Source organism: Convolutriloba macropyga, chromosome 1 (assembly GCF_964194025.1).
Source record: "Convolutriloba macropyga chromosome 1, txConMacr16.3, whole genome shotgun sequence".
NCBI lineage: Eukaryota > Metazoa > Xenacoelomorpha > Acoela > Convolutidae > Convolutriloba > Convolutriloba macropyga.
Window position 1 is genome coordinate 17,104,986 of NC_134468.1, and position 24,463 is coordinate 17,129,448.

The 24,463-nt window shown below is 33.9% G+C and overlaps 1 protein-coding gene across 5 annotated transcripts in view; it reads right to left on the minus strand.

Annotated features, from left to right (window-relative positions):
* Positions 1–4,095: 4,095 nt before the first annotated feature.
* Positions 4,096–24,463, minus strand: part of LOC142335719 (uncharacterized) — a 28,481-nt gene continuing 8,113 nt past the window's right edge. For 4 of the 5 annotated variants that reach the window (XM_075384126.1, XM_075384127.1, XM_075384122.1 and 1 more), the window contains exons 2-4: positions 13,831–14,555; positions 8,721–8,827; positions 4,096–6,020 (exon numbers count right to left, since the gene is read on the minus strand). In XM_075384126.1, the coding sequence (XP_075240241.1) occupies positions 4,420–6,020; positions 8,721–8,827; positions 13,831–14,246 (2,124 nt within the window). In that variant the 5' untranslated portion in view covers positions 14,247–14,555 and the 3' untranslated portion in view covers positions 4,096–4,419. Of the gene's footprint in view, positions 6,021–8,720; positions 8,828–13,830; positions 14,556–17,062; positions 17,493–24,463 lie in introns of those variants that run through there. The other variant, XM_075384125.1, reaches the window with a different exon arrangement.

The window sequence follows — 24,463 nt, forward strand, 5'->3', positions numbered from 1 at the left end:
ATCTAAAATTTTAAATTCAGCAACAATATGAACTAATTAGCCTCCGTTTAAGAATTAGCGAATCTTCTGTGAAACAATGTGCTGCAATGAACTCTGTTTAGGCTACAAAAAATCTCTTTTAAAAGTTATAGCACTGCTCAAAAATAAAGTTTCTGTCATGATTCATAAAACAGGTTGCTTGAATTAGTAAAATGATTAGTCCAGAATTTATAAAAAAAAATTTGGAGTCTCTGTTTTTTGTCTAACTTTCCTTATTATTGACTCGTTCGTTTCACTTATTTGCATGATAAACTTAAGGATTGATTCTTTTTAAAAGAAACACGAAAAAAAGATATTCAAAAAACTTAGCTATTAAAAAATTGGACAGAGGCGACAGTTGAAGATATCTGATTATTAAAACAATCAACATAATGAAACTTACATTTTCCAATTTTTCCTTTTTTTTCAATATATTTTTTTCAATGGATTTAGCAAACGCAAAGACATTCTTGAAGAATTTTTGAGCAAAAGCGGAAAAAACATCTAAATCGAGCGTGAATTTTAACAGACTTCTTGATGCTGATTTGATGAAGTTCTACTGATAAGTATGTCAGTTTGAAGTGAATGTCATTTATTGTTCCAACCCACTTGTGGGGGACATCGTAGAGAGTTGAAACTGGTATCATTAGAAGGCTCGTCGAGCGTCAAATATGGAATTAAAAAGATTTTTTTTGATTTTTGTTTTTTACAGGGAGTTATCGAGGTGTAAACTTTTGAGAAAAGCATAGTGAGTTACGTTGTTTTTATTCCCCTTTTCCGTAATTTTCCACAAAATTTTCTTCAATTTTGCTAAAAACTTGTTGATTAAAATTGTTAGATTGAAATTGATACCCTACTCTAGTATGTCGTAGTAAACTATAGGGAGGATTATATACTCAAATGGGTTCTTTTTCGTTAAGTAAATGTTGGCTGATCGATTTATTCATTGTAGAGAGTTGTGAGTTGTATCATTAAAAAGCAAATAGATAATAGAATATGGAATTAAAAATACCGAATTTCGTTTTTTTACAGGGAACTATCGAGGTTTAAAGTTTTGTGAAAATTCGAAAGTTATTTTTCACAATTTTTGGAATTTTTGCTAAAATTTGGCACATTTTTGCTAATACAATTTAACATACGTTAAAATTTATAACAGTAGAGCGTTATTGTTGCCATTAGAGATAAGAGCAACTTGCTGAATTGATTGATTAGAATTTGTTTCGCGAAAACTTTTGATAAGCATTTTTAAAATTAAGACCTTTTTCATTAAAAATTGCTCAAAATATGCTTTTTGGTCGACTTTGTTTAAATTTGCAGATAGAGTTTGTTTTCAGAGAATTTTATGTTTTTAATGGCTTCGACGACGAGTTTTAATAATTTTAAGCTCAATTCTTTTGTTTTGAGTTTATGTGTTTGTTTTTTTTCAATCCGATTGTTAGGTCAAACCATTCAAAATCCAATTGGCTTCTTCAAGAAGTGTAAGTGAACATGTATCCTTGATTTTGTTATTACCTTATGTCTCTTAAGTCTAAATGTCTCTTATGTCAATGAATATCTTTGTTTTTAGGAAATTTTGGTGACTTTTGAATTTTTTTATATTGTTTGTCAAATTTTAGCTTATTCTCAGTAACTACAATTCAAACTTTCTTTTACGTAAGACACAAACTTAGCTTTGTTGCGCATTTGTTAAAAAGAAATCGGCTTCTTGGTTTCGGTAGTACAAATTTTTGGTTTATTTGTAAATTTTCACACTTCTTAACATTCTAACTGGAAAAACTCTACAAAATTTTTAACCGAACATATTTTTTATATTCATAACGTAGGATTTTAAGCGTTGCGACACCGCTCTCTTTCAGAAATTTTTTTAGTTTTTTTTATTTTTGCTTCTCTTTGTTGTTAATTTTTGTTGCTCTAAGACAAATAATGGGTAATTAAAGTTCCCAGTGGCAAAGAATAGATATATAAATGATTTTTGATTTCCATATACAACCTAATAACTAATTTTGGTAAATAGCCAAAGATTTTATTGACTTTCAAATTACAATTTTTCAAAAAATGTTAATACTAATCTATAGCTTATCCACTTTTGTCCTGGTTTGCGTTTTCTTTTGTATTTCACAATGTTGTATCATTTCCGTAACTTAGCTTCTTTATTGAGAGACCTCTTATTATTTTGTAGATCCAAACAATATTTTCCAGTTCGTTGAACGTTTTGACTGATGTCTTCAGGGCTTAGAAAATTTGTTTCAGAAGAATTTTGTGAAACTTGGATGCTTTTCAACAAGTGTGGTTCTTTTTGCTGTCATTTTGAAATCGTCGTTTCACAAAAACAACTAAGGTGTTCAAAGAGACGCAAGTGCAGGTTTAATTTTCTCGTGGTTAACATTTTATAAATTTAATGGCGTCAACACTGTGGTTTCATAAAGTTTTCTGTGAAGTTTTTTATTTCTGCTTGTAATTGTTTTTGTTTCATAGTCTTATGACTTAGTATCACTGATGATAGTTGCAGTTCGTTTTTGAAGAAATTGCAAGATGAACTGTCTACTCTTTAAGTAGAAAGTTTATGTTGGCTGTAACTTTTGAAATCATTTGTTTTTAAAAAAGACGATGAATTTCCAAGATTTGCCAGTGCCATTTCTGTCAACTTGTAGCTTAGCATCTTTTTAGACAAGTCACACCCCTTATCCACTGAACTAAAAGCTGCTCTTTATAACAGTTTTATTGTCCTCAACTGGTCCTTGTTCTTGGTACAACCAGTCTTCATAAAATAATCGTGACTTTTGCATGTTTGCCCATTTTTGTAGGTTTTCGTTTTCTTTTCACAGTATCGCACTATTGGGCTGTCCTCTAGACAAAAAAGGGCAATCAATTACTTTGAAGGTTTCTTGCAAACAGCCCATTGTTAAATTGACTGGAACATCGTTCTCGTGCACATCTTTTTGTGCATTTTTTTCATTTTTTGTCTTTCGACCGTGGTTGTTGCTCTTTTTGTAGTCGACATAATCTGTACAATGACAGACTTCAGTCGCTCTCTATGGAAGTTTAAAAGATTTTCTCAATGACTTCATTTGATGCATATTTTTTCTAAAAAAAAGCACCGTTCTATTAAACTTTGCGCCTTTTGCTCAATTCTTGTCGACTTGTTACCATGTCGCATTGAGGAAAAGTCCCATAATTTTTTTTCTAATGAAGTTCAGATTAGTTTTCTTTAGTATAAGTTTTATCTGATGCCGTTTTGATTTGATTATCAATTCTTTTTATTTGATTTTTATCGCCTTTTGTTCTGGTAGACATAATATGGTAGTCACAGGTCTCATTGGCCCTCTTAGATAGATTGTTTTATTCATTTAGTAGTTTGTTGAACGATTTGTTGATGTGTTAATTTTTTTTATCTCTTCCTCATTTGTTAGACAATTAAGTGAAAAATGTAGATGAGCGGAGTCGGAACTTTATGTGCGAACGCACATTACCGAGCCTCCTTGTATTACTCAAGCCTTGTATATCAACTTTTTCAGAATGGTATGGATGGGAGGATCTCGGCATTATGAGAAAAGGCACACTTCAGCCCAAAGTAAGCCAACCAATCAGTTTATTTTATTTGGTCGGTAGGAAATTTTCCGTGTACTTCTATTTTTATAAATCATGTTCGAGCGTCTTGTAAAAAAGCAGAAAAAGAGTGGTACAAGAGAGTATGAACTGTAGTCAGGTTGAAGAGCGTATTGCAATGACATTGGCAACAAAAATAACAGTAATCATAACCATATAATCTAAATGAATTGCAGTAGTCACAATCAGCATTAGACAGGAAAAACAGAAGAAGCATGTATGTATATGTATTAAGGTACGCGTACAACTACATCAACATAAATTTGTCATTCAAAATTTTATCATCTGTCCATTTCTGAACTACCGTTCCCTCTCCTCACCCCGCGTCCTAATCAACGTAAATACTTTTCACTTCTTCACATAATTATTGAAAATATACTCAATTTTAAATCTTTCAAATTTTAAATCTATTCAATTGAGTGAAAATCTGTACTCTTGATAGAGTCTGAAATTCATATCGAAGTCGGATGATCCTGATAAGTCCCGTTTTGTGAACAACTTTTGAGAACTCTCTTTGAGATTTTGAGAAAGCAGAGCTTATCTTGATTCTAGGCAATAAATTTGCTATCTTCTTGCATTCTTTTACACTTTTACTTCATTTTGTTACATCTTATTGCGCTAATTTTCAATCCTAAAAATGGAAGAAATTAAAATCTTTCATGGAAATTCTGCGGTTTTGAGTAAACATGCAAGATTTATGCGAGATTTGAATTCACTTATTTCTATGAAGCTCAATACTGAACCTTGGGTGAGGAATGGAGAAAGTTTAGTTCACATTTAGCTCATACACAATTATCAAGTCTCCCCCAATTTGTCAGAGGGAATGTGAATTGCTTTCTCTTCCATGAAAATGTAAGGGTCAGGTGACCCAAGCCTCCGTATGCCCACAATAATTGTGTAACAATTACCCGGTGAAATTATGCTTTCCGTTCCGCTTAATGTGAACTGAATTTTGCGGTCGTAGGAAACGGGCGGAACGTCAATTTGTAATTTTGGGTTATGGGTCGATGTGGAGTTCTGCGTCACAGATTTCCTGCTGGAGTTGTAATGTAACACAAAGTCTGCCATACGCTTGAATGCCGTTCTGTTTTTGTTCGAAATGGGGTGGGAGTGGGCCAAAATTGCACTGTCGGAATCTTCGTCGTGAAGCATTGTCGTAGCCGATTGGTAGAATGAAAAAATCTTTACTCTGTACTCTAATTGACATCTTGGACACTGGAGAGCGTTGATAAAGACCTTAAAGGTTTCCTCACTTTTGACCACTTTAATTTTCCATAAATTATTGAACGGATTGCCAAGTATTGGATAGGATAAACTGGAGAGTTTAGCAGCAAGCGAAAAGGAAACATTCGTTTCAGCTTTCGAAACTTGGTGATTAAGTTTTATTGAAAAAGTCGATCTGTTTAATGTTTCTGTTTCATTTTCTTTCGACAATAAATTAGGCAGATTTTTTAAGTAGAATAATTTATATTTTTGCAAAGTAAATTTTGCGTATAATTTTCCGCATATTTCGATTTCAACTTGAACAGGTAAATTCGGTGACGATGCAGGTTGGGTCATAACCAGGAAATATTTACCACTAGTTTGTGACGTAATATTTGATATTACAACCTGATGCGTCACGTGGGGTTCGTTCACGTGTATGTTCCAAGATGAAGCTTGACTTAGGGTTATTTCCTGCCGTGTTAATCTGGGTACGACTGACGTTAACTCTGTAAAAGGGTACTCATATATTCTTAATTGATTCTGAATTTGAGTTGGATCTGTGGTAGTAGGCATTGCAAACAATCCAAGCTGGAAAGTTTCGTCGTTTGAAATATTTAACTTTTGCTCTGTGTAATGTGAGCATGTCAGTGTATAATTGGTCGCATCTAAACCGATTGTCGAAGCTTCGAAATCTGTCTGCATTTCAGCGTTCAATTGTGCCCCAGGAGAGGCCTCACTGAATCCTTGATTATGAGTTTTCCGAAGATCGGTGCTTGATACATTCATATTTGTCTGTTTAACTAATTGTAAATTCTCCGATATATTCTCTCGTCTCGCACGAAGGTATTTTTTCAAATCGCAACGGTTGAAACCTTTGTTTGGTTTTTTCGCAAACGCTGCACAGTAAATGAATGATTTGTTGTCGTTCACATGAACTTGGGGTTTGTGGTACTTTATTTTGGATATTTTGGGTTTGTATTCGGGCATTTTTGTCACTTGAGTAATGCGTTCTAGGGTTGCGTCAACTTCAAACGTATGCGTTATTGGGGTATCTTGTCTGATTAGAACTCTGAAGATGGCGGGACCAGCCGGCAATCGTAAACAGAATGCGTTGTTGTCCTCTTCCAGCTTGTGATGTTTACTGAAGCCCACTAAGTGAGTGATATTCTCGTTCGATGTCTGATCTTGCTCTGAAACAGAACTATAATTGCTTACTTTGCTTACTAGTTAAAAATGTCTTGAACCAAAAGCATTCTCCAATTTGTTTACCAAGAACAATGTTACAGAAACGATCCAGATTACTTGAAGACTGACAAGGAAATACATAAATCATGCCTAGCACATAATTAAAATTGTTGTTTTCACCGGCAGCCGAAGCCGTTTCCACCAAAAAAGCGACATGCATTGCGATTAAATGGCGAAATATAAACGTAAGGCAAAAAAACAATCTAATCCTTTGTAAAAATGAGTTAAAATTGCTTGCGACTGCAAAATAAATGGAAAATATAAACGCGAAGCAAAGAAAAAAATCCTATAGTTTTTAAAATGACGTAAAATAGCTGCCGATTAAACTGCAAAATAAATGGCGAATTAAAAAGCGAGGCAAAAAAACAATCTTGTCAGTTGTAAATTGAGTTGAAATAGCTGGCGATTAAATTGCGAAATAAATCGCAAAATATAAACGCGAAACAAAAAAACAATCTTGTCCCTTGTAAATTGAGTTTAAATAACTGGCGATTAAATTGCGAAATAAATAGCGAAATATAAACGCGAGACAAAAAACATTCTTGTCCCTTGTTTAATTGAGTTGAAATAGCTGGCGATTAAATTGCGAAATAAATGGCGAAATATAAACGCGAGGCAAAAAAACAATCTTGTCCTTTGTAAATTGAGTTGAAATAGCTCGCGATTAAATTGCGTAATAAATGGCGAAATATAAACGCGAGGCAAAAAACATTCTTGTCCCTTGTTTAATTGAGTTGAAATAGCTGGCGATTAAATTGCGAAATAAATGGCGAAATATAAACGCGAGACAAAAAATAATCTTGGCTCTTGTAAATTGAGCTGAAATAGCTGGCGATTAAATTGCGAAATAAATGGCGAAATATAAACGCGAGACAAAAAATAATCTTGGCTCTTGTAAATTGAGCTGAAATAGCTGGCGATTAAATTGCGAAATAAGTGGCGAAATATAAACGCGAGACAAAAAATAATCTTGGCTCTTGTAAATTGAGCTGAAATAGCTGGCGATTAAATAGCGAAATAAATGGCGAAATATAAACGCGAGACAAAAAAAAAATCTTGGCTCTTGTAAATTGAGCTGAAATAGCTGGCAATTAAATTGCGAAATAAATGGCGAAACATAAACGCGAGACAAAAAATAATCTTGGTTCTTGTAAATTGAGCTGAAATAGCTGGCGATTAAATTACGAAATAAATGGCAAAATATAAACGCGAGGCAAAAAAACAACCTTGTCCCTTGTAATTTGAGTTGAAATAACTGGCGATTAAATTGCGAAATAAATACCGAAATATAAACGCGAGACGAAAAATAATCTTGGGTCTTGTAAATTGAGCTGAAATAGCTGGCGATTAAATTGCGAAATAAATGGCGAAATATAAACGCGAGACAAAAAATAATCTTGGCTCTTGTAAATTGAGCTGAAATAGCTGGCGATTAAATTGCGAAATAAATGGCGAAATATAAACGCGAGACAAAAAATAATCTTGGCTCTTGTAAATTGAGCTGAAATAGCTGGCGATTAAATTGCAAAATAAATGGCGAAATATAAACGCGAGACAAAAAATAATCTTGGCTCTTGTAAATTGAGCTGAAATAGCTGGCGATTAAATTGCGAAATGAATGGCGAAATATTAACGCGAGACAAAAAATAATCTTGGCTCTTGTAAATTGAGCTGAAATAGCTGGCGATTAAATTGCGAAATAAATGGCGAAATATAAACGCGAGACGAAAAAAATTCTTGGCTCTTGTAAATTGAGCTGAAATAGCTGGCGATTAAATTGCGAAATAAATGGCGAAATATAAACGCGAGACAAAAAATAATCTTGGTTCTTGTAAATTGAGGTGAAATAGCTGGCGATTAAATTGCGAAATAAATGGCGAAATATAAACGCGAGACAAAAATAATCTTGGCTCTTGTAAATTGAGCTGAAATAGCTGGCGATTAAATTGCTAAATAAATGGCGAAGTATAAACGCCAGGCGAAGAAAAAAACAATCTAATTTCTTGTAAAAGTAATTTAAAATAGCTGGTGATTTAATTTTAAAATAAATGGCGAATTATTAATGGGATGCCAAAAAACAATCTAATCACTTGTAAAATGAGCAAAAGTTAATGACACACTCTCTGAATATGAAAAAGCTGAAAATTTGCCAAAGTGTTGATGCAATGGGTTTTTTAAAAACCCTTAGAAACTCTCCAAAATGTACGCAAATGCTGGTACTCATCGTGCATTTAGCATGGTAGATGAATCACTACGCCCTTGGTAGCAGCAGCCCACAAAATCGAGAAATAAAGAAGACAAAATGATCCAATAGGGGAATTCTTATCATATTTGCTCGAAAAAACCAATCCAAGAACCGTAGAATATAGAAAATACGGGTGTTAGGAAGCACTGATTGTGGACCAGGCCCCTTTTTTGGAATACTCACCACAGTTTTCATATGGTGCAAAAGAGTGGCAAAAAATATTCGAAATAGCCAGACGAAATTGTAAGTTTACAATATTTTGGATTCGCCTCTGACTTTGGTAACTAACTGCTATAACGCATATAATCATACTCTATAATGGTATTATAGTGATATATTCTACAATGAAAAAGAATCAGTCCCTCAATAAGTGGTCAATCTATTCATCCGTAACCCTCACCTGTGTAGTAGTAGATTCCGATGTAGAATGGAGTGTCAATGATACAAGGCCTGATGGAAATGCAGACGTCCGTGTTGTTCTCAGATATATTTTGGCTTATCAGGTGACTAAAACATAACATAGAGGGTTCACCTTTTTTCGCTCCGATTCGTTTGAACCCGCATATCATAACACCATATGATTTCGCTCCTTCAATATTTCACCCTTTTCCAAAACCCTATGAATCCCTTATTTTGGGTGTCAGTAACAAACTTTCTTTACCCGAACCCTGCGTAATCCTAATCTTTACTGTTAATATAGTACCCAAAGAATTAAAATGAGGTGCCTTGATAGCGGGTGAAATAATAGGAAGAATCAAAAGCAATAAATCAAAATAAAACATAACAGAGAACAATAAGTTTGTCAAAATTTGTTTTCGAGTTTTTTTTATGTTCAGTATAAATTATTTATTCAAGATGAACATCAACGAAACCTATAAAGTGCCACATCACTCATTAATATCAAATTAGGTTGCGAGAGTTTCACATCAAATTTCAGGGGCCGCTGAGAAATTAGTAGTGTACACTATGTTGATAATAGGGGCTGTAAATATAACTGTTAATTAAACAAAAAATCTCTCGTATGTTTCATTTTGATGAATCGCTTTTCGGAATTTAAACTGTAATGTCGTATTTTGATTTACCCTATTAAATTAGTACGTTTGTTGAAGCAAGGATTTTATATCCGCATTGAGTTGATTTTTTTTCTTTCTCTCTTAATTGAAAAAAAAAATGTGGCATCAAGTTTTTTATTGTAACCAGTCGGTTAAATTTTACGATTCAGATAAAATGTTTAAAAAAATGTTCCCCGGAAGAACAGTTTGAATCCAAATTAAAAATTCCGTATTCTGCCAAACATAAAAATAATTTGACGCAATTAATTTTTCTTTGAATGGTACGAGTTTATATTGCTGAAGCTCTTTATATTTGAATATAAACTTCAAAAACAATATCATTACAATCATTAAACAATAGGTCAAATAATTCTTAACCCGTTAGGATATGTAGAGTTAGTCAGATTGGCAAAAAAACAATTTGTGAATAGCAACTGAAGGGTTACAATATTTTTTTGGCGAAATCATAGAATTGATTTGTCAGTGATTTAAAGGGTGTCTGGATAATTAACCCAATGATATTACACCCAACGCAATTAAATTTTTGTTCCGACCCCTCCTGAAGTTCTTCTACTGATAAGTATGTCAGTTTGAAGAGAAAGTCATTTATTGTTCCGACCCACTTGTGGGGGAGGAATAATATAATCAAATGGGTTTTTTTTTGTTCAGTCAATTTTCGCCGATCAATATATTCATCGTAGAGAGTTGAGACTGGTATCATTAGAATGCTCGTCCAGCGTAGAATATGGAATTAAAAAGATTTTTTAAATTTTCGTTTTCTACAGGGAGTTATCGAGGTTTAAACTTCTGAGAAAAGTAGAGTGAATTCACGAAGTTTTTATTCACATTTTCCGAAATTTTTGCCTAATTTTTCGTCAATTTTGCTAAAATTTGTTAAAATTTTTAAGAATAGTGTCGTTGATTTCATTTTTAAAGACAAACAAGCTTTGTTGATTATTCTGATTTAATTTTTTTGGTCAAAAACTCTGTATAAAAATTTCAAAATTCAGCCTTTTTCATCAAAAACAGCACGAAATAAGCTACTTTAGTCCATTTTGACTACATTTGCCGATACTATACCCCCAAATAACAATAATACAATCTTTGTAGACTCAGAAGGGGGCTATTCCTACTTCAACTTCCGCTGAGAGTGCTCTGTAATTGAAACTTGCCGTTTTTTGCTAACTTTACTCGTTGATGATCAAAAATGCAGAATTTATTTTGAGTTTTCAACTAACAAATTATCTATATCTACAATATTCGAAAATCTACTGTTCCTAACGGACAATAAGCATTAGCAGAGCTAGTTTTGGCCCAATCTTGGACTGTTACAATCCAAAAAGAATGTAATCAGTCGGTCTTTTTTTTGAAAAAAGACCTTTTTTTGAATAATAAAGAACAGAACATATCAAATTAAAAGCTCAGTAGTGATAGGTCCAATTGGCTACCTAAGCAGCTACAAGCTAAGGCAATCAGTTTTTTGCTTAAAAGTTTACGAACGTTTCGACTTTTAATAATAACTGATTTTTAAAGAAATAATGGCTTAAAGAACTTTTCCTCTATTTTTTTCTTAATTTTGTCAACTTATAGCTTAGTGTCAGCAAATTAAGAATGATTCTTTGTTCTACTGAATTAAAATTTATTGTCGATTGCGGTTTTAAGCCTTAGGTTATTTTTTTCTGGCTTCGATACTACTAGATTTTAGATTCTTTTTTGTTTTTGGATATTTGCGTTTCGTAGTCACATTTTTTCACGTTTCCTAGTCACATTATCACATTATTGACAGTTCTCATATCACATTATTAGGATTCAAAATAAAGCACAATTGTATATATTAAAATCCTGAAAGATACAAATTATCGTTTTAACAGCCTCGACACTTCTTTCTTGAAGAAATTAATTGAATTTTTTAATTTCGTCCTTAACTGTCATTTTTACTTTGTCGTTTCTGTCGTATGAAACTTCCTGTATAGTGATAGTTTTCACTGGTTTTTCATAAAACAACAGATGAGCCAAAATTCTGATAATAATAGATAGCTGATGGTTTTCATAACTTTGAAAACAATCGTTTTCCAAAACTAAAAAAAAACTTTTTAATTTCGCAAGTATGTTCTTTTTATTTTTCTTTTTTACCTAATGTCCTTTAAATACAGGTCAAATATGACCTTATGGCTGTTAAGGGAAGGTGTCAAAAGGGATCGATACCCCAAAATCTGTTTTTTAAAAGAATGCATTATGACCTTACTGACTTCGACACCGGTTTTTCACAAAAAAAAGTAAATTAATTTGATTTTTGTCATATTTGACGTTCTATTTGTAGACGCAAGACACATTCTGGATAATTGCAGGTCTCAAAGGCTTCCTAATAAACAACCTTATTTAAATATTTCATTTTGTAAATAAAGTCTTTCATGACTTTGGATATAATATTGTTTCGAAAAAAAATCAAAATTACTACATACTTTTGCCCTTTCTCTTTTTTGTCTACTTCTTACCTAGCCTCACTAATAAATGGCTACATACTACATTATTGGTTTTTGAAGATGGAGCAATCGAATATATTTTGAGGGCCAAAATATGGCTAGACGGTTTTGACAGCGTTTTCTGGCAAATTTCAATTGAATTTTTGTTTGTTGTTTTTTTGTTGTTCTTTTCAGGTTAATAAAATGAATAAGAACAGGTCCTAATGCCCTTCCATAGACACATTGGTAATCGTAAATTTTTGGGATAATTTATTTGATTTCTAATGGTTTTCATTACCTTTAAGTTAATTGTTTTAAAAAAAATAAGCGATTTTTTTAACTTTACTGTTTTTGTTTGTTTTTGTCTAATTTTTACCGAACCTTTTTATGGACTGGTCCACATCTTTTGTGGTGATTTAAAAGTTTTTTTTGTTTGGCTTTAGTTTTATCTGACGGTATGCTGACTTTGTTATTAAATTTTGTTTTTTAAAATGGACATAAATTTCTGATGTAATTAATGTTTGTTGTTGCTGCTGTTTGATTTTGCTGTTCGTCTCGACTCGCTTTCTTAATACTGGCATATCACAGCAATCTAATGCTGCAATTTTTATTCCACCGCTTTGGAGGCTATCTTATCGTTCTTTCACAATTTTTTTGAAAAATACTTTGGCTTTTTTGGGATTCCCAAAAAATAATTTTTGGGTTTTTCTATCTGTTCCCCATTTGGTAGACAACTATGCCAAAATTGTGGATGGGCGGGGTCGGAACCTTATGTGCCATCGCAGATTACCGAGCCGCCTTGTTTCGTTCAATAATCAAAGTACAATCAAATTAGCAGCTGTTGGTTCACGTATGTGTTACCATATTTACGGCCATCACCATGCCTCAGCAGCCCCTGGGATTTGATATGAACTATCAAAACCAAACATGCGATTAAATTATCCACTTGAGTATAATAAAAACATTTGTGTAATAGCGACCGCTAATTTATACTCGGATTATTGAACGATAATATCTAAGTGCATTGAGTATGATGACAGTAATGGCTTTGGGTAAGTTATCATGCAACCGATTAAAAGCAATACACTGATGAAGTTTCGAAGAAATTTTTTAGTTTCAGCTCATTGCGTTCAATTACCATCCGTGTTGTCATATCTTTGTTTTTGAAGATCCAATAATACGTATAACAGCTTTACCTTTGATTGAAAAAAAAACGCTTCACAATTGATATCCTGAACTTTTAGACATCCTTTAGATCAATCAATTATAATTTTTATGTTGAAATTAAACTTAACTCATGTTAACTCCATTCAGTTTGGAAAATTGTTGTCCGAAAAAACTAGTGAATAATTTTAATCATGTTATTTTCTATGGAGAGATAAAAATCAGAGATACAAAACATCTGAACTGCTTCATTTTGGTTCGGACAATTACAACAGAAAACAAAATTTTTGAAGAAAATTTTATCTCAGATTTTTAACTTTTCATTTACGATGGAATGTCCATTCTTTTTCTTTAAAAAATTGTGATTTTAAATAAAATGACCCCTTATGCTCTATTTCTGCCGCTTTTTTGACAGTTTCCTCGGCGACAGTTATTCCACAACACAACAATGCCGGGTTTAATTCTATAAGATCAGTGTTGGGCAGCTTTTTTGAGGCAAACAATTTCCTATTTTCTGCTGCTTCAATTCCATAGTTGTTCATTGAGATTTACATTTGAGTGCTGTTTATCTATTGAGAGCGAATAAGGAATGAGATTCAATATCTAGTTTTAAATTAATATGTGGTTTCAATTAGGCCGTAACCGATCAGACTAAACAATAACATGCCAAGAAAGCCCCCTTTTATGGCTCGCTTGATTCATTAATCTCAAAGGACGTAGAGTGTGAACAAAACTCATAGACCAATATGGTAAACCAAAAGTTTAGGGGCAAATTTTTTCAATTCTGACCTTGCATAAAAGCAGTCTGCGTGTAAATTTTTTTGGTACTCACGAGGTTTTCGTTCCTGGTGGTACGAGCACGTCCTTCGGACCAGATTGCAAACCGGGCGGGTACCTTGCAGGAGAGTTGTAAGTTGGTACTTTTGACCAAAAATTTTCCTCTAATTCCTCGGGGGGCAAGTTAAAATTACTCAGGAAACTCGGAGATGGGAGTTGGGGTTGTCTTTGCAGATTAGCACCTTGGAAGCACACGACAGGTGGTGGCAGGATTCCCAGCAGTATAATTAGCACAAAAGACGCGGGAGGTAATGAGGTCAAAACGTCTGGGTTGTTAGGGGTAGGTGGGGGGTATGTGAAATGTGGTGGTCCGGTTTCCCCTGGAAGGTGGGGGTGGTGGCCTCCTGATGGTCGTTTTGTGCTCTTTCGGGATTGTTGCCTAATTTGAAACAGGGTCCGCTTTTCTTTCATAGTCCAACATCAAAGCTACACGTAAACAGTTAACACCAATTGGCAAAACACGCACATGTACAATATGGATTTGTGATATTTCTCTAACAGGAGCAACAAATGCCCAATAAGTACAAACACAAGTTTGATCTTCAATTTGAGATTCGCGTCAGTTGATAGCGCTTCCTGAATTGTGAGAGGCCGTCAATTATACCAGATTCTGATAAATCCACAAAATTTCTCCATATACGGGCGAACAGGTTTTATAGCTCTTGAATTGAGCGCGAGAATGAAGCTTGAAGCCGTCTTATCCTCTCCAGCGGTAACAACCTAAACAGTAAAGAACGACGAATTACAGTTATGTATGTAAAGTACATTGCAAAATCAGGAATTCATGGCCAGGAAAGTGTGGCTCTGGCAAATTTTCAACTTGACTAGCTTCAATTTGACCATGAGCTAAAAATTTGCAGACTTTTATCAAGATGTTGAGGCAAAATAGTTCTGAATGATTTAGTTGGAGTTTTGAGGGTTCGTTTCACAAAGGCGCCTCCGGAATTGTTCATGAAATGCTGGTCGAAATATCCTAAATTCCCTAAAAGTTGATTAATGGCCCATTCAAATCAATCGTATTATTTATGACTTTGTTATTCCTATTTCAAAGCAATTTTAGTGATGATTCCTGTGGGCTTGTTGAGTGAAAAGTTATGATATGCCCACCATCTGAATTGGGTAGCGAAACATTCAAAGTTCTACTATGGTGATTTGGAGAGCAAAATGTAAGAAAATTTTGCGAGAAATTTAAAGTTCGGGTCACATATCTGCCTTAAAATTTTATTTTAAAAGTTGTGATTAATTTGTCTGGTGCAAAAATAATATAAGAATGGGGCGGGAGGTAACTTAGTCGGATGGGGGGGGGGGGGGTGGGGTACTACAATGAGAAGATTTAAATAGTGGGGCTGCAAAAAGATGCTTTTCCAGAGCACCCTCTGCGAAAATTGTGATATAGGTGTCAAAGTGGACTTTTAATGGCTTCAATGACAGGACTATTGAGAAATTTCTCCCATTGCAGGCCCATTACAGTGTTTTGTATTCGTGTCTTCCCGCGCTTATCACTAGGAGTATTTCAGCACAGAACAAATCCATCTCTTAGAGACATTTTTACTCTTGTCCATTCTCTGATTATATATGAATATATAGACTGGACAGTCTAAACTGAAGAGTAATTTTAATCTAATTTTGCAGTCATTTGATATTAATTACCACTCTGGAGCTGGAGCTCGCTGATCAGAAAATTAAAAACGAAGTGTTGGGAATGAAAAGCTGTTGAATTGGAATAGGTAAAGAAAATGGCAGAGTAAATTTAGCTGTGCTACATTTGGGTTTCCATGTCCTTTCGGAGAGAGTGACTCGGAAGCCAAAATGTAGATCATAGCACAGTTAAATTTTCCGCTGAACAGAACGCAGAAATTTTGTTTAACGGTGCACACAGGAGAGCCTTTGAGAAACAAAAGATTAACTATAGAATCACCTGGCATTATTATTTGTCATATAAGAACAAAATTTTGGGATATATGCGACAAAAAACTTTCACTTCACTTTAAAATTATATGTTATTACGGGTGCGTAGATTAACATAGCAGCAAATCTATTAATTTTCCAAAAGTTTATACAGAAAAAATAAAATAACGTTTTAACTGGGTTTCGTGACATCTAGAGGGCTTAGGAGTTGTCTGTTAAATAGTGAATGCTCTGTTTTTCTGTTAAATTAGAGCGGGCATACTGAAATAATACTTATGAAGCGTAATGATGAAGAATTAAAATTGAAGTAAACTGATTCACCTCTCTTTTTCAACGATATACTGTTTTTGTAATGTTTCGGTACTAAAATACATTGAGTGATGACTCCGTACAAACAGAGTTTAGACAAACAGATTTTAAAATGGTCCTGAAATTGATGATTTTCCCTACGATTTTACAATTTCCAATTGACATTTACACAAAATAAAATGAAAAAATAAATCTATATTTTACTTCAAAAGAAATTCAAATAAACAATGAATTTTTGTAATTCTGTTGGCTATTTTTCTTTGTTTTGCTAGTGCTCTAAGGTAAAAATCAGTAACGCCCGGGAGTTAAGAAAAGTTTCCTGGTCTTCAAAACCAACATTTGTTCTCTGTCCACTTCTTAAAGTCACGACAAATAATACATTAAGATGGTTTCAGAAATCTCATATAACGCAAAGCTCTCAATTTCCAAACTCTCATTTATTTCAAGTTCTCTGTTTCAAAACTTATTTCAAAACTTTCATATATCGCAAAACAAACAAATCTTACTGTTTCAAAAAACAAACGAATTTTATAAATGTTAGAACAATTGTAGCAGAAAATGCTCATTTATTTGCTATTTTAAATACTACGGAAGGAAAAGCAACATTTGAAAAACAAATTCAAGAGGGGACGAAATTTTTGATTGAGTGCGCTAACAGATGAAAATATCTTTTTAGCCTACTTGAAGTAGAAGTGGATATTTTTGTAATTTTGCAGACATTCTCTTCACTTATTTATCTTTTTGCCCATTATAAAAATTTTTCATTGACGATTTTCTATTGTGGTAATAAATTGATTTTTCGAACAATCTGTAAAGACACTAATTGTAGTTCCAAATACTATGTGGCACAAAAATGGTTTTTTAGTTTTTAGTTTTTTTCCATAAATTTCGATATTAGGTCCAATTTAAAATGCTTAACACAAAACCTAACAGATGCTCTGAAGATTTAAAGCAAAATTTTGACTATTTTGTCCATTGGATCTCAACCTTCTATAAATGGGACTACTTACTTTCTGTACGTATAAAAAGCGGAAGTAAACAACTGTTTGCAAATAAACCGTCCGTCAACAAAATTCTAGATTACCAAAACAAACATTCGTTGATTCTCAATGAAAACAGCGTGAGAAAATATAATGTTATGAATGGCTGAAAACAACATATTCTGAGAAATATTAGAAGAATTTGAAAACTACAAATGAATTTTTACTCAACGGTCTACGATAGAAAAGTGGTCATAGCAGTAAGCATATAATAGTATCAGCAATAACTACGTGGTAAAAGTTTTCATTCAGATTTTGTTTCTTCACTCGGTAATGTTTCTTCATTCAGTTTTTTTTTTAATTTTTCACTTTTTACGTGAACATTATGTTGCAAAAATGTTGCTAAGAATGTTGCCTTTGATTTTGTTATTCTTACAAAATCTGCAAGACAAACGTTGCGACATTATGATGATTTGGATATGTTCATCGTGTCATTAAGGTTTAACACATCACATTTTACTCAAGCGAGGACGATGAATTCTTGAATAAACAAATCATGTCTGCTTGAATAAGCCTTCAGTGACAAAAGCAAAAGATGCCAGATTAATTATTTGTTGAACATACATACAAACTTTCAGACCAAAATAACTTCATTCAGAAGTATTAAGCTAGAATTTATAATATTCTCAAGTAGTCAGCTAGAATTTATGAAAATATTTAATTCAACGGCTCTAATGAATTGCATATTCAATAACAGAGAATTTATTTGCGTATGAAACGCATGAAGGGGCTGAACAAAAAGAGAAAATATGAATATTGAGAATAGCTAATTAGGCTATTGTTAAATTTTGCCCTTTTCACTAAGGAAACAGGGTTTATCAGAAAATATCACGACGCAAAAAAGAGACAATTATACTATGCTCCTTTCGGTTAAATTGGCCGCTCATTGAGTAAAAGATGATTTTGGTGAAAACTGTAAAAAAAAATTATGAACCTTCTAGAAAAATATTTAAAAATTTGCCAGTACTATCTCGACAAATGTTGTCATTTCTTGCAACAACAATTTAGCTCCTTAACGTTGCCATTAGCTCTTAAACTGCGAAGGAGCAGAGGTGTTTCAAGAAAGGACACAATTAGAGGTAGAGTATTATTTAAAAAAAATTAAAAATGCTCCGAAAAAGTAAATTTTCGCCAAAAAACCGCTCTCCATTGTTGCATTATCAATGGTTTTAAAAATTTTTGAATCCAAAACTCAAGATTCTCTTACAGTACAATCCCACGCTGTTTCAAACCTGAACTAAGATCAGAAAACAAAATTGACTTATTTTTTAGAAAAAGGCCATCAGGCAGGTTAACATCGCATTAAAAATATGCCAACAGAAACTAAAAGACAAATTGATTTTGAGTTAGGTCGGTCTCCATGATCAAAAACTAATCACAAAATTATATTTCTAAAAACTTCTGACAAATAGAGAAAGGATATCTCACACACACAACAATACACATACACAAGCGTACACACACATACACATACTCACTCATAGAAATTGGTTGCTGAACAACAGAAGTCATCTATCAAATTGGTCGGAAGAATCATGGGAAAATATTATGAATTAGAAAAACAGAAAGCAGAAACAAGATGCAGAACTAGTACCGAATTGCAATCCAAAAAGTTGGAGTAAGGACTCCATCATCAACTTTACTTTAAAGAGGAGCCTCTGATATTCATTAAAGTGTATACAAGTTCATACACAAAAATTCAACAAACAGAAAAATTTTCCACATTTTTGCAAAATAGTGTATTCAAAATCCTTAATTTCAAATTTTAAATTTCAAATCAAAATCAGAACGTGTTTAAAAATTTTTAACTTGACGCGACTTTGAGCAGCATACAAAATCACGGCATATAACCATCGCTAATATTAAACTAATTTATAGTTAAAGCCGACAAAGAAGTATACAACTCAACAGGCCATAGTTTTAAACGATCTTCAAAGTAATTTTTGATATGAAAATGTTTATTCCTCGTTTTTATTTGGATAACTTTGCGGTAACTGATTTGACCATTTAAAAAAAAATAGAAAATTGAAACGTTAGATGATTAAATTCTGCAGTGTTAGATAAAAAGCTCTCGATATAGCTACAGAATATCAAGAGATCTCCTCATAACCAATTTTTTGCATTATTCTTTTCATTAAATAGAAACACATTGCACGATAAGGTTTCCTTGATTTATTTTAATAAATTTGAAATAGCTTTAACAAAAAAGCTTTAATTTAAAAAAAAATTTAAAAAAAACATTGCAACCTCCTTCTCATCTAAATAAGACGTCTTCCCTAAATTAGCTAGATATTTCCAACAAAATCGTGAGAAACATATAGCTTTCTCGGCATATCATCGTTTAAAAAATGTGTCCTATAGTCTTCGTCATTCTAATTGAGGGAGCATTGTTGGCGACAGCACTAAATTTCAGCTCAATTGAGGGAAATTTTAGTAAAATAAAGATATGACATAAAAACAACTCTTCCTAAGTTTTGTACTCCTTTTACGGTAATCTTGGCATAAAATGATATCTCAACACAAAGTAATTAACCTTTTAGATTTTAAATCCGTCAATTAAATTACTAGCAAAAGGTAGGCTAAAGTTTAAAGTGTTTCGTAAAAAAATAAAATGAAAAAAAATATTGATATCCCATTAAACTTAGATGGCACGAAAAAGGTCGCAATTTATGTGCCTATTATGGAACTATTTTTTCAACTAGAGGTCTTTTGAATCAATTATGTTCAAATTATTTGATAATGGAAGCAATAGTTACTCACAGACCCGTGACAGAATGAATTTTCTCAGAAATGTATTTGAAAATCAAACCTGAATTGTCAGGATTAAAATAAACCATAGCGCCAAAACTTGTTACAAAATCTCAACTTTTTCTTGGCAAAATTTACTCGTAAAAAATTCATGGCCTACCGGTGAAACAGCATTAGAGTCCGCCTTGCAATTCAATGCACTTCAACGTCTCGAAGAAAGTTTATAGAAAGCTTCTACTTCACTTCTTTTTTTTGGCACTGTGCCGTAAGATTGATAGATTGCAGCTGGACCGGTTTCCCATCATCAACATTCTTGCTCTGCGACAAAGAATTCGAGAAGCAATGGTCGTTCTCAGTAGAAAAATTCTTTGTTCACAACGAAATTAGATTTTTGGGCAGCCATCGCAATTTAAGCGGCACAGCAAGTCATCTTCTCATCGTCAAGCATTTGTAAATAAGTCTACTAGTCGGTCGAAAGGTCAAGTTTATAGGTCCTACCGTTTGTTATGGATGTAACCAAAAAGGCAACACAACAAGTATTTGTAGAAATTGTTGGCGCTGCGGTTCATCTGGATGTCAAAGTCGTACTTCTCGCAAAATGCAATCTTACTCAAAACAATAGATCCATTAATCTTTGAGGAAAAACATTTGAATAATGTGGTTCTTGATTTTTTAATAAACAATTGCACAAAAAACTCATATTCGGCTCAAAAACACTATGTTCCAAAAATTTTATTGATGATCACCTACTGCCTGCCCTCATCGTTTCGAGTGTTGCAATTTATGTAATTTGGTCAGATATCAGAAACGATGAGCGCATCCGGTCAAGCATTGAACCTGGAGGCATCACATCTTCAAACGCCTGCCATTGATGGCTCGACTCTGACTTTTAAGGGTATGTGCTTGCTACCATCCCGTTGTTTTTAAAGCCCACCCATCTTTTCGTTCAGATCCTATGTTTGTTCCCACGTGAGTATTCCTAGTGTATAAGGTTATGATCCGATCCAATGTTGGCAAAAATGTGCTGTTGACTTTCAAGGGGGACTTTGGACGTTGAAGAAGCCGTATTAGAACGCCTTAGCCCTCTTTCTCAATAGTTTCAAGAAAACTTATTCTGTACGAGAACTTTTTCTTGATCCTTTTCATTGTGAAACGCATGTCAAGAGTATACTAGTCAAAAAACCGCGAAAATTATCGCTTAACAGTCCGCGCACCTCGTCTGATGCATGTGTTTATCTTTCTGAACCTGTTGTTGGCTTTATTAGTTCTAATATTTTTATGGTGGTGTCATCCCAGCTTACACATGTGACTAATGAATCCAATTTGCAGTTCGGCCATTCTTTACCCTTCGCTATCAAATTGCGCAAATAAAGCCAATTTATGAAAGTAATTTGCTCTCTGTGGGATTTAACGCATTGAAAGCTCTGTAGCAAGAAAATTTGATAGTTTTTTTTTTAAATTGAAAATTGACTCAGTGTCTGAAAGACAAAGAAAGGAGCAGCTCAAGTTATTGCAATAATATAAAGATGCCTTTGCCAAAGGTTAATAGGACCTCGGTTCGTGAGACCTGCACAAACTCCGTATTCAATAGAGAGAGGGGGCGCAACCTAGTCGAGTGCTGTAGGGGGCAATGAATCCTACCAAAAAAAGATTTGCAGTCGAAATCCAACATGCTAACAGTAATGGATCCCATTTCGTCGAAGCGCTCAGAATGGCAGGTCCCACTTTGTTTGTTGCAAAGCGCGACGGCTCATATCGACATGTAATTGACTATCAAAAATGGAGCGCTTTACTTCTTGGCCTTACTTCCTGGAGCGCAAACATCCTGGCCTTTACCTCGAATATCTGATATACTAAACAACCTTCAGCAAAGCGACTTCTTCTCCAATTTTTATTTATGCAGTGCTTCTCACCAAACGGAGAGACGATCAGCTTTTGACATCATTTATGATTAAATTTGATTTTTATCAATGGAAACGGTTGCCCTTGCGTCTTTGCAATGGACCAGGAGCTTTCCAAAGAATAATTGAAATTGCTTTGTCAGGTCTGATCGATAAAATTGTATTGATATCTCGACAATATTATTGTGTTTAAGAGTTCTTTTTGGGAGCACCTCAGTCGGTTAGAGCTTGTGTTTAGTCGTATACGGAAAGCAAAGGTTTAGTTTGGCTCTCCCAAACGTCAATTTGGCTCTACTCGTTTAAGGAACCAGACGCGGTAGCGCCTTGATGGAAAGAAAAAATGATCATGTTTAATTTTGATATCATTTATAGTCCTGGTATTTCAATTGCTAATAATGACGTTCTTCCGAGAATAACAGAAGCTCAAAATTTCTTGAGTATCTCAAGTTTTCCGATACTCAAGACACAAGCAAAACTTTATCGGTAGTCAAATCTTGGTGTATATCGATCAGAAAGCTTTAGACAGCGTCAGTGTTTGGTCGTTCATCAGGGTTGGAAAGTTATTGGCAAATTGATTAACCACAAACAATGGAGAGTGTAATTTAACGCAAGTTTTAGAAAGTTGACCGCTCATTTCACTCTAAGCAGAATTGCGTTCTTTTAGGTCTTGTTCAAAGCATTCTTCGTCAGCTACTTGACTTGCCTCCTTGGGGTCTCCTGGTAAATAGTAAACTCTGAATTGTGTACGTCAGGTATTTTTTGGCCAAAATTGAAGAGTGATTTTGATTCATGGTTTTCAGGATGTGGAAACTGTCAGACAAGAAAATGTCCAAATCAACACAAAAAGCAAGTTTGGCCATTCCATAAGCTATTTCAATTTGCCTGTGCCTCAATCAGAAATGGGCCAGCAACGAGTCGTTGAAGTTCCACAAAAAACAAAAAAAAACAGGTCGCAGAACAATCTTAGGGATGCTCATCAGCTTCATCAGATAAAATATATGTGATTTTACGTCCTCCTTCACAACAAAAGGAAAAAAATGGCACAACCACAACATCTTCAGTTTCAACCAATACATTGGAGGAACGGTCCCATAGACAGCTAAGGGAACCTCCTCCTAAATGCCCAGATTAAAAAAAACGTTTAGGTTTACTCTCGAGACCTCATCGCGGTCCTGAGTGCTATCAAAACCAATCTCACTGGTTATATTCGATATAATGATGCTAATATTGTGCGTAGAAGCGTCTTTGGGAACGGTCCAACCCTTTTGGCTGTTCACGTGGATAACAACGCCAAAAATTGTAAAATCGTGATCATAGGGAACAAAACCAAAGGTTACGCCTTCACGTGAAGCACACAAGGGCGACCTGCATGATGCGACACGATGCCTTCTACAACCATCGGAAGCAAAGCAAAACGAAGCCTCAATCGCGGTCTTTGAGCCCTTCGTCTTCTTCTTTGAGCTCTGATACAGAGTAGAGACCCATGAAGACATGACCTATCTAAGCGGACAGATATAACAGCCCTCCAGCTAGCTAGACAGTGTGTTTTCGCTGCATTTAAAAGACACTGTAGCCGCAACAACTTCTCCTGCTTAAAACGGTTCTAGTGGCTGTTAACACTGTGTTATGGGGAGGGGTCTCTATCTTATCTGGCGTTTCCTGCTTCATTTTATATTGTTTTCAATTCTTTTCAAGCAGCTTGGGCAAATTGTCAGCAAGTATTTTCAGAAACGTTTCATGTAACGCTTGCCTTTTTCATGAACTGCTTGCCTTGAGAACAAACTTATTCTCGTTTAAGTTTCTAATAATTTGTTTTCAACAACTTGAACAAATAAACTAATATTTCCAATTTTTGGAAAACTAAGGAAGAACTAAAATGGTAACAATTTTGTTAATAAAATTATTTCCATAGGACGACCCTGTGAACGACGAATAGGATCATACATTGTTGGACAACTTTTCTGGGTTGTTACAGGTTGAATCTTTAAGGGTTGCTATAAATTTTTCAAGCATCTAAACTGCCCTCTTTTTGAGTCTTTTTTTAATTTAATAAATGATCTTATTTACGAGCCTTATCTCTAGCTTTTTTAAAACTTAACATAGAACGCTGTATCACTATCAAGCAGATATCCAGGTCTCTGTTATGTCTCTCTTAGAGGAACGAAGAGTTCAAGTTTTTAATGACAAACTACATACAAAACAAATTGACAATTGAAATTTTAATTATTGAGGTTAAACATCGAACAGAACTTAAACTGAATTTTCAATAGAAAAACGATTTAGATTAGTAAACTTCACTAGTCGGCTCTGCTATTGACCTAATATTATTTTTTTAAGTTACGAAAAAATAAATATCGTTTAAAATCAATACTGAGTTAACAAATCAATATGGTTTCAGCAAAGCAAAAAGCGAGAAACTTCATTTTTTATTCCATCTGTAAACATACTGCAGGGCTCTTGATTTGTATCAAAAAGACATTATGTCACGTCAACACTTTAGAGGTAAAAGTAATGAAAATAGCATAATAAAATTACAATTCAAGAAGTAATTAACATAGGTCAAAGATCTTTTTCAGAAAAGCCATAATAGTTTTCATCAGACTGCCATCTTCAAAGAAGAAAAATTCCTTCACAAGAGAAATTAACAGAATAAAATTTTGATTTTATTCTCTTTTTTTCTTTTTCAAAAGGAAACATGAGAACTTGTTATCAATGTTGTCGA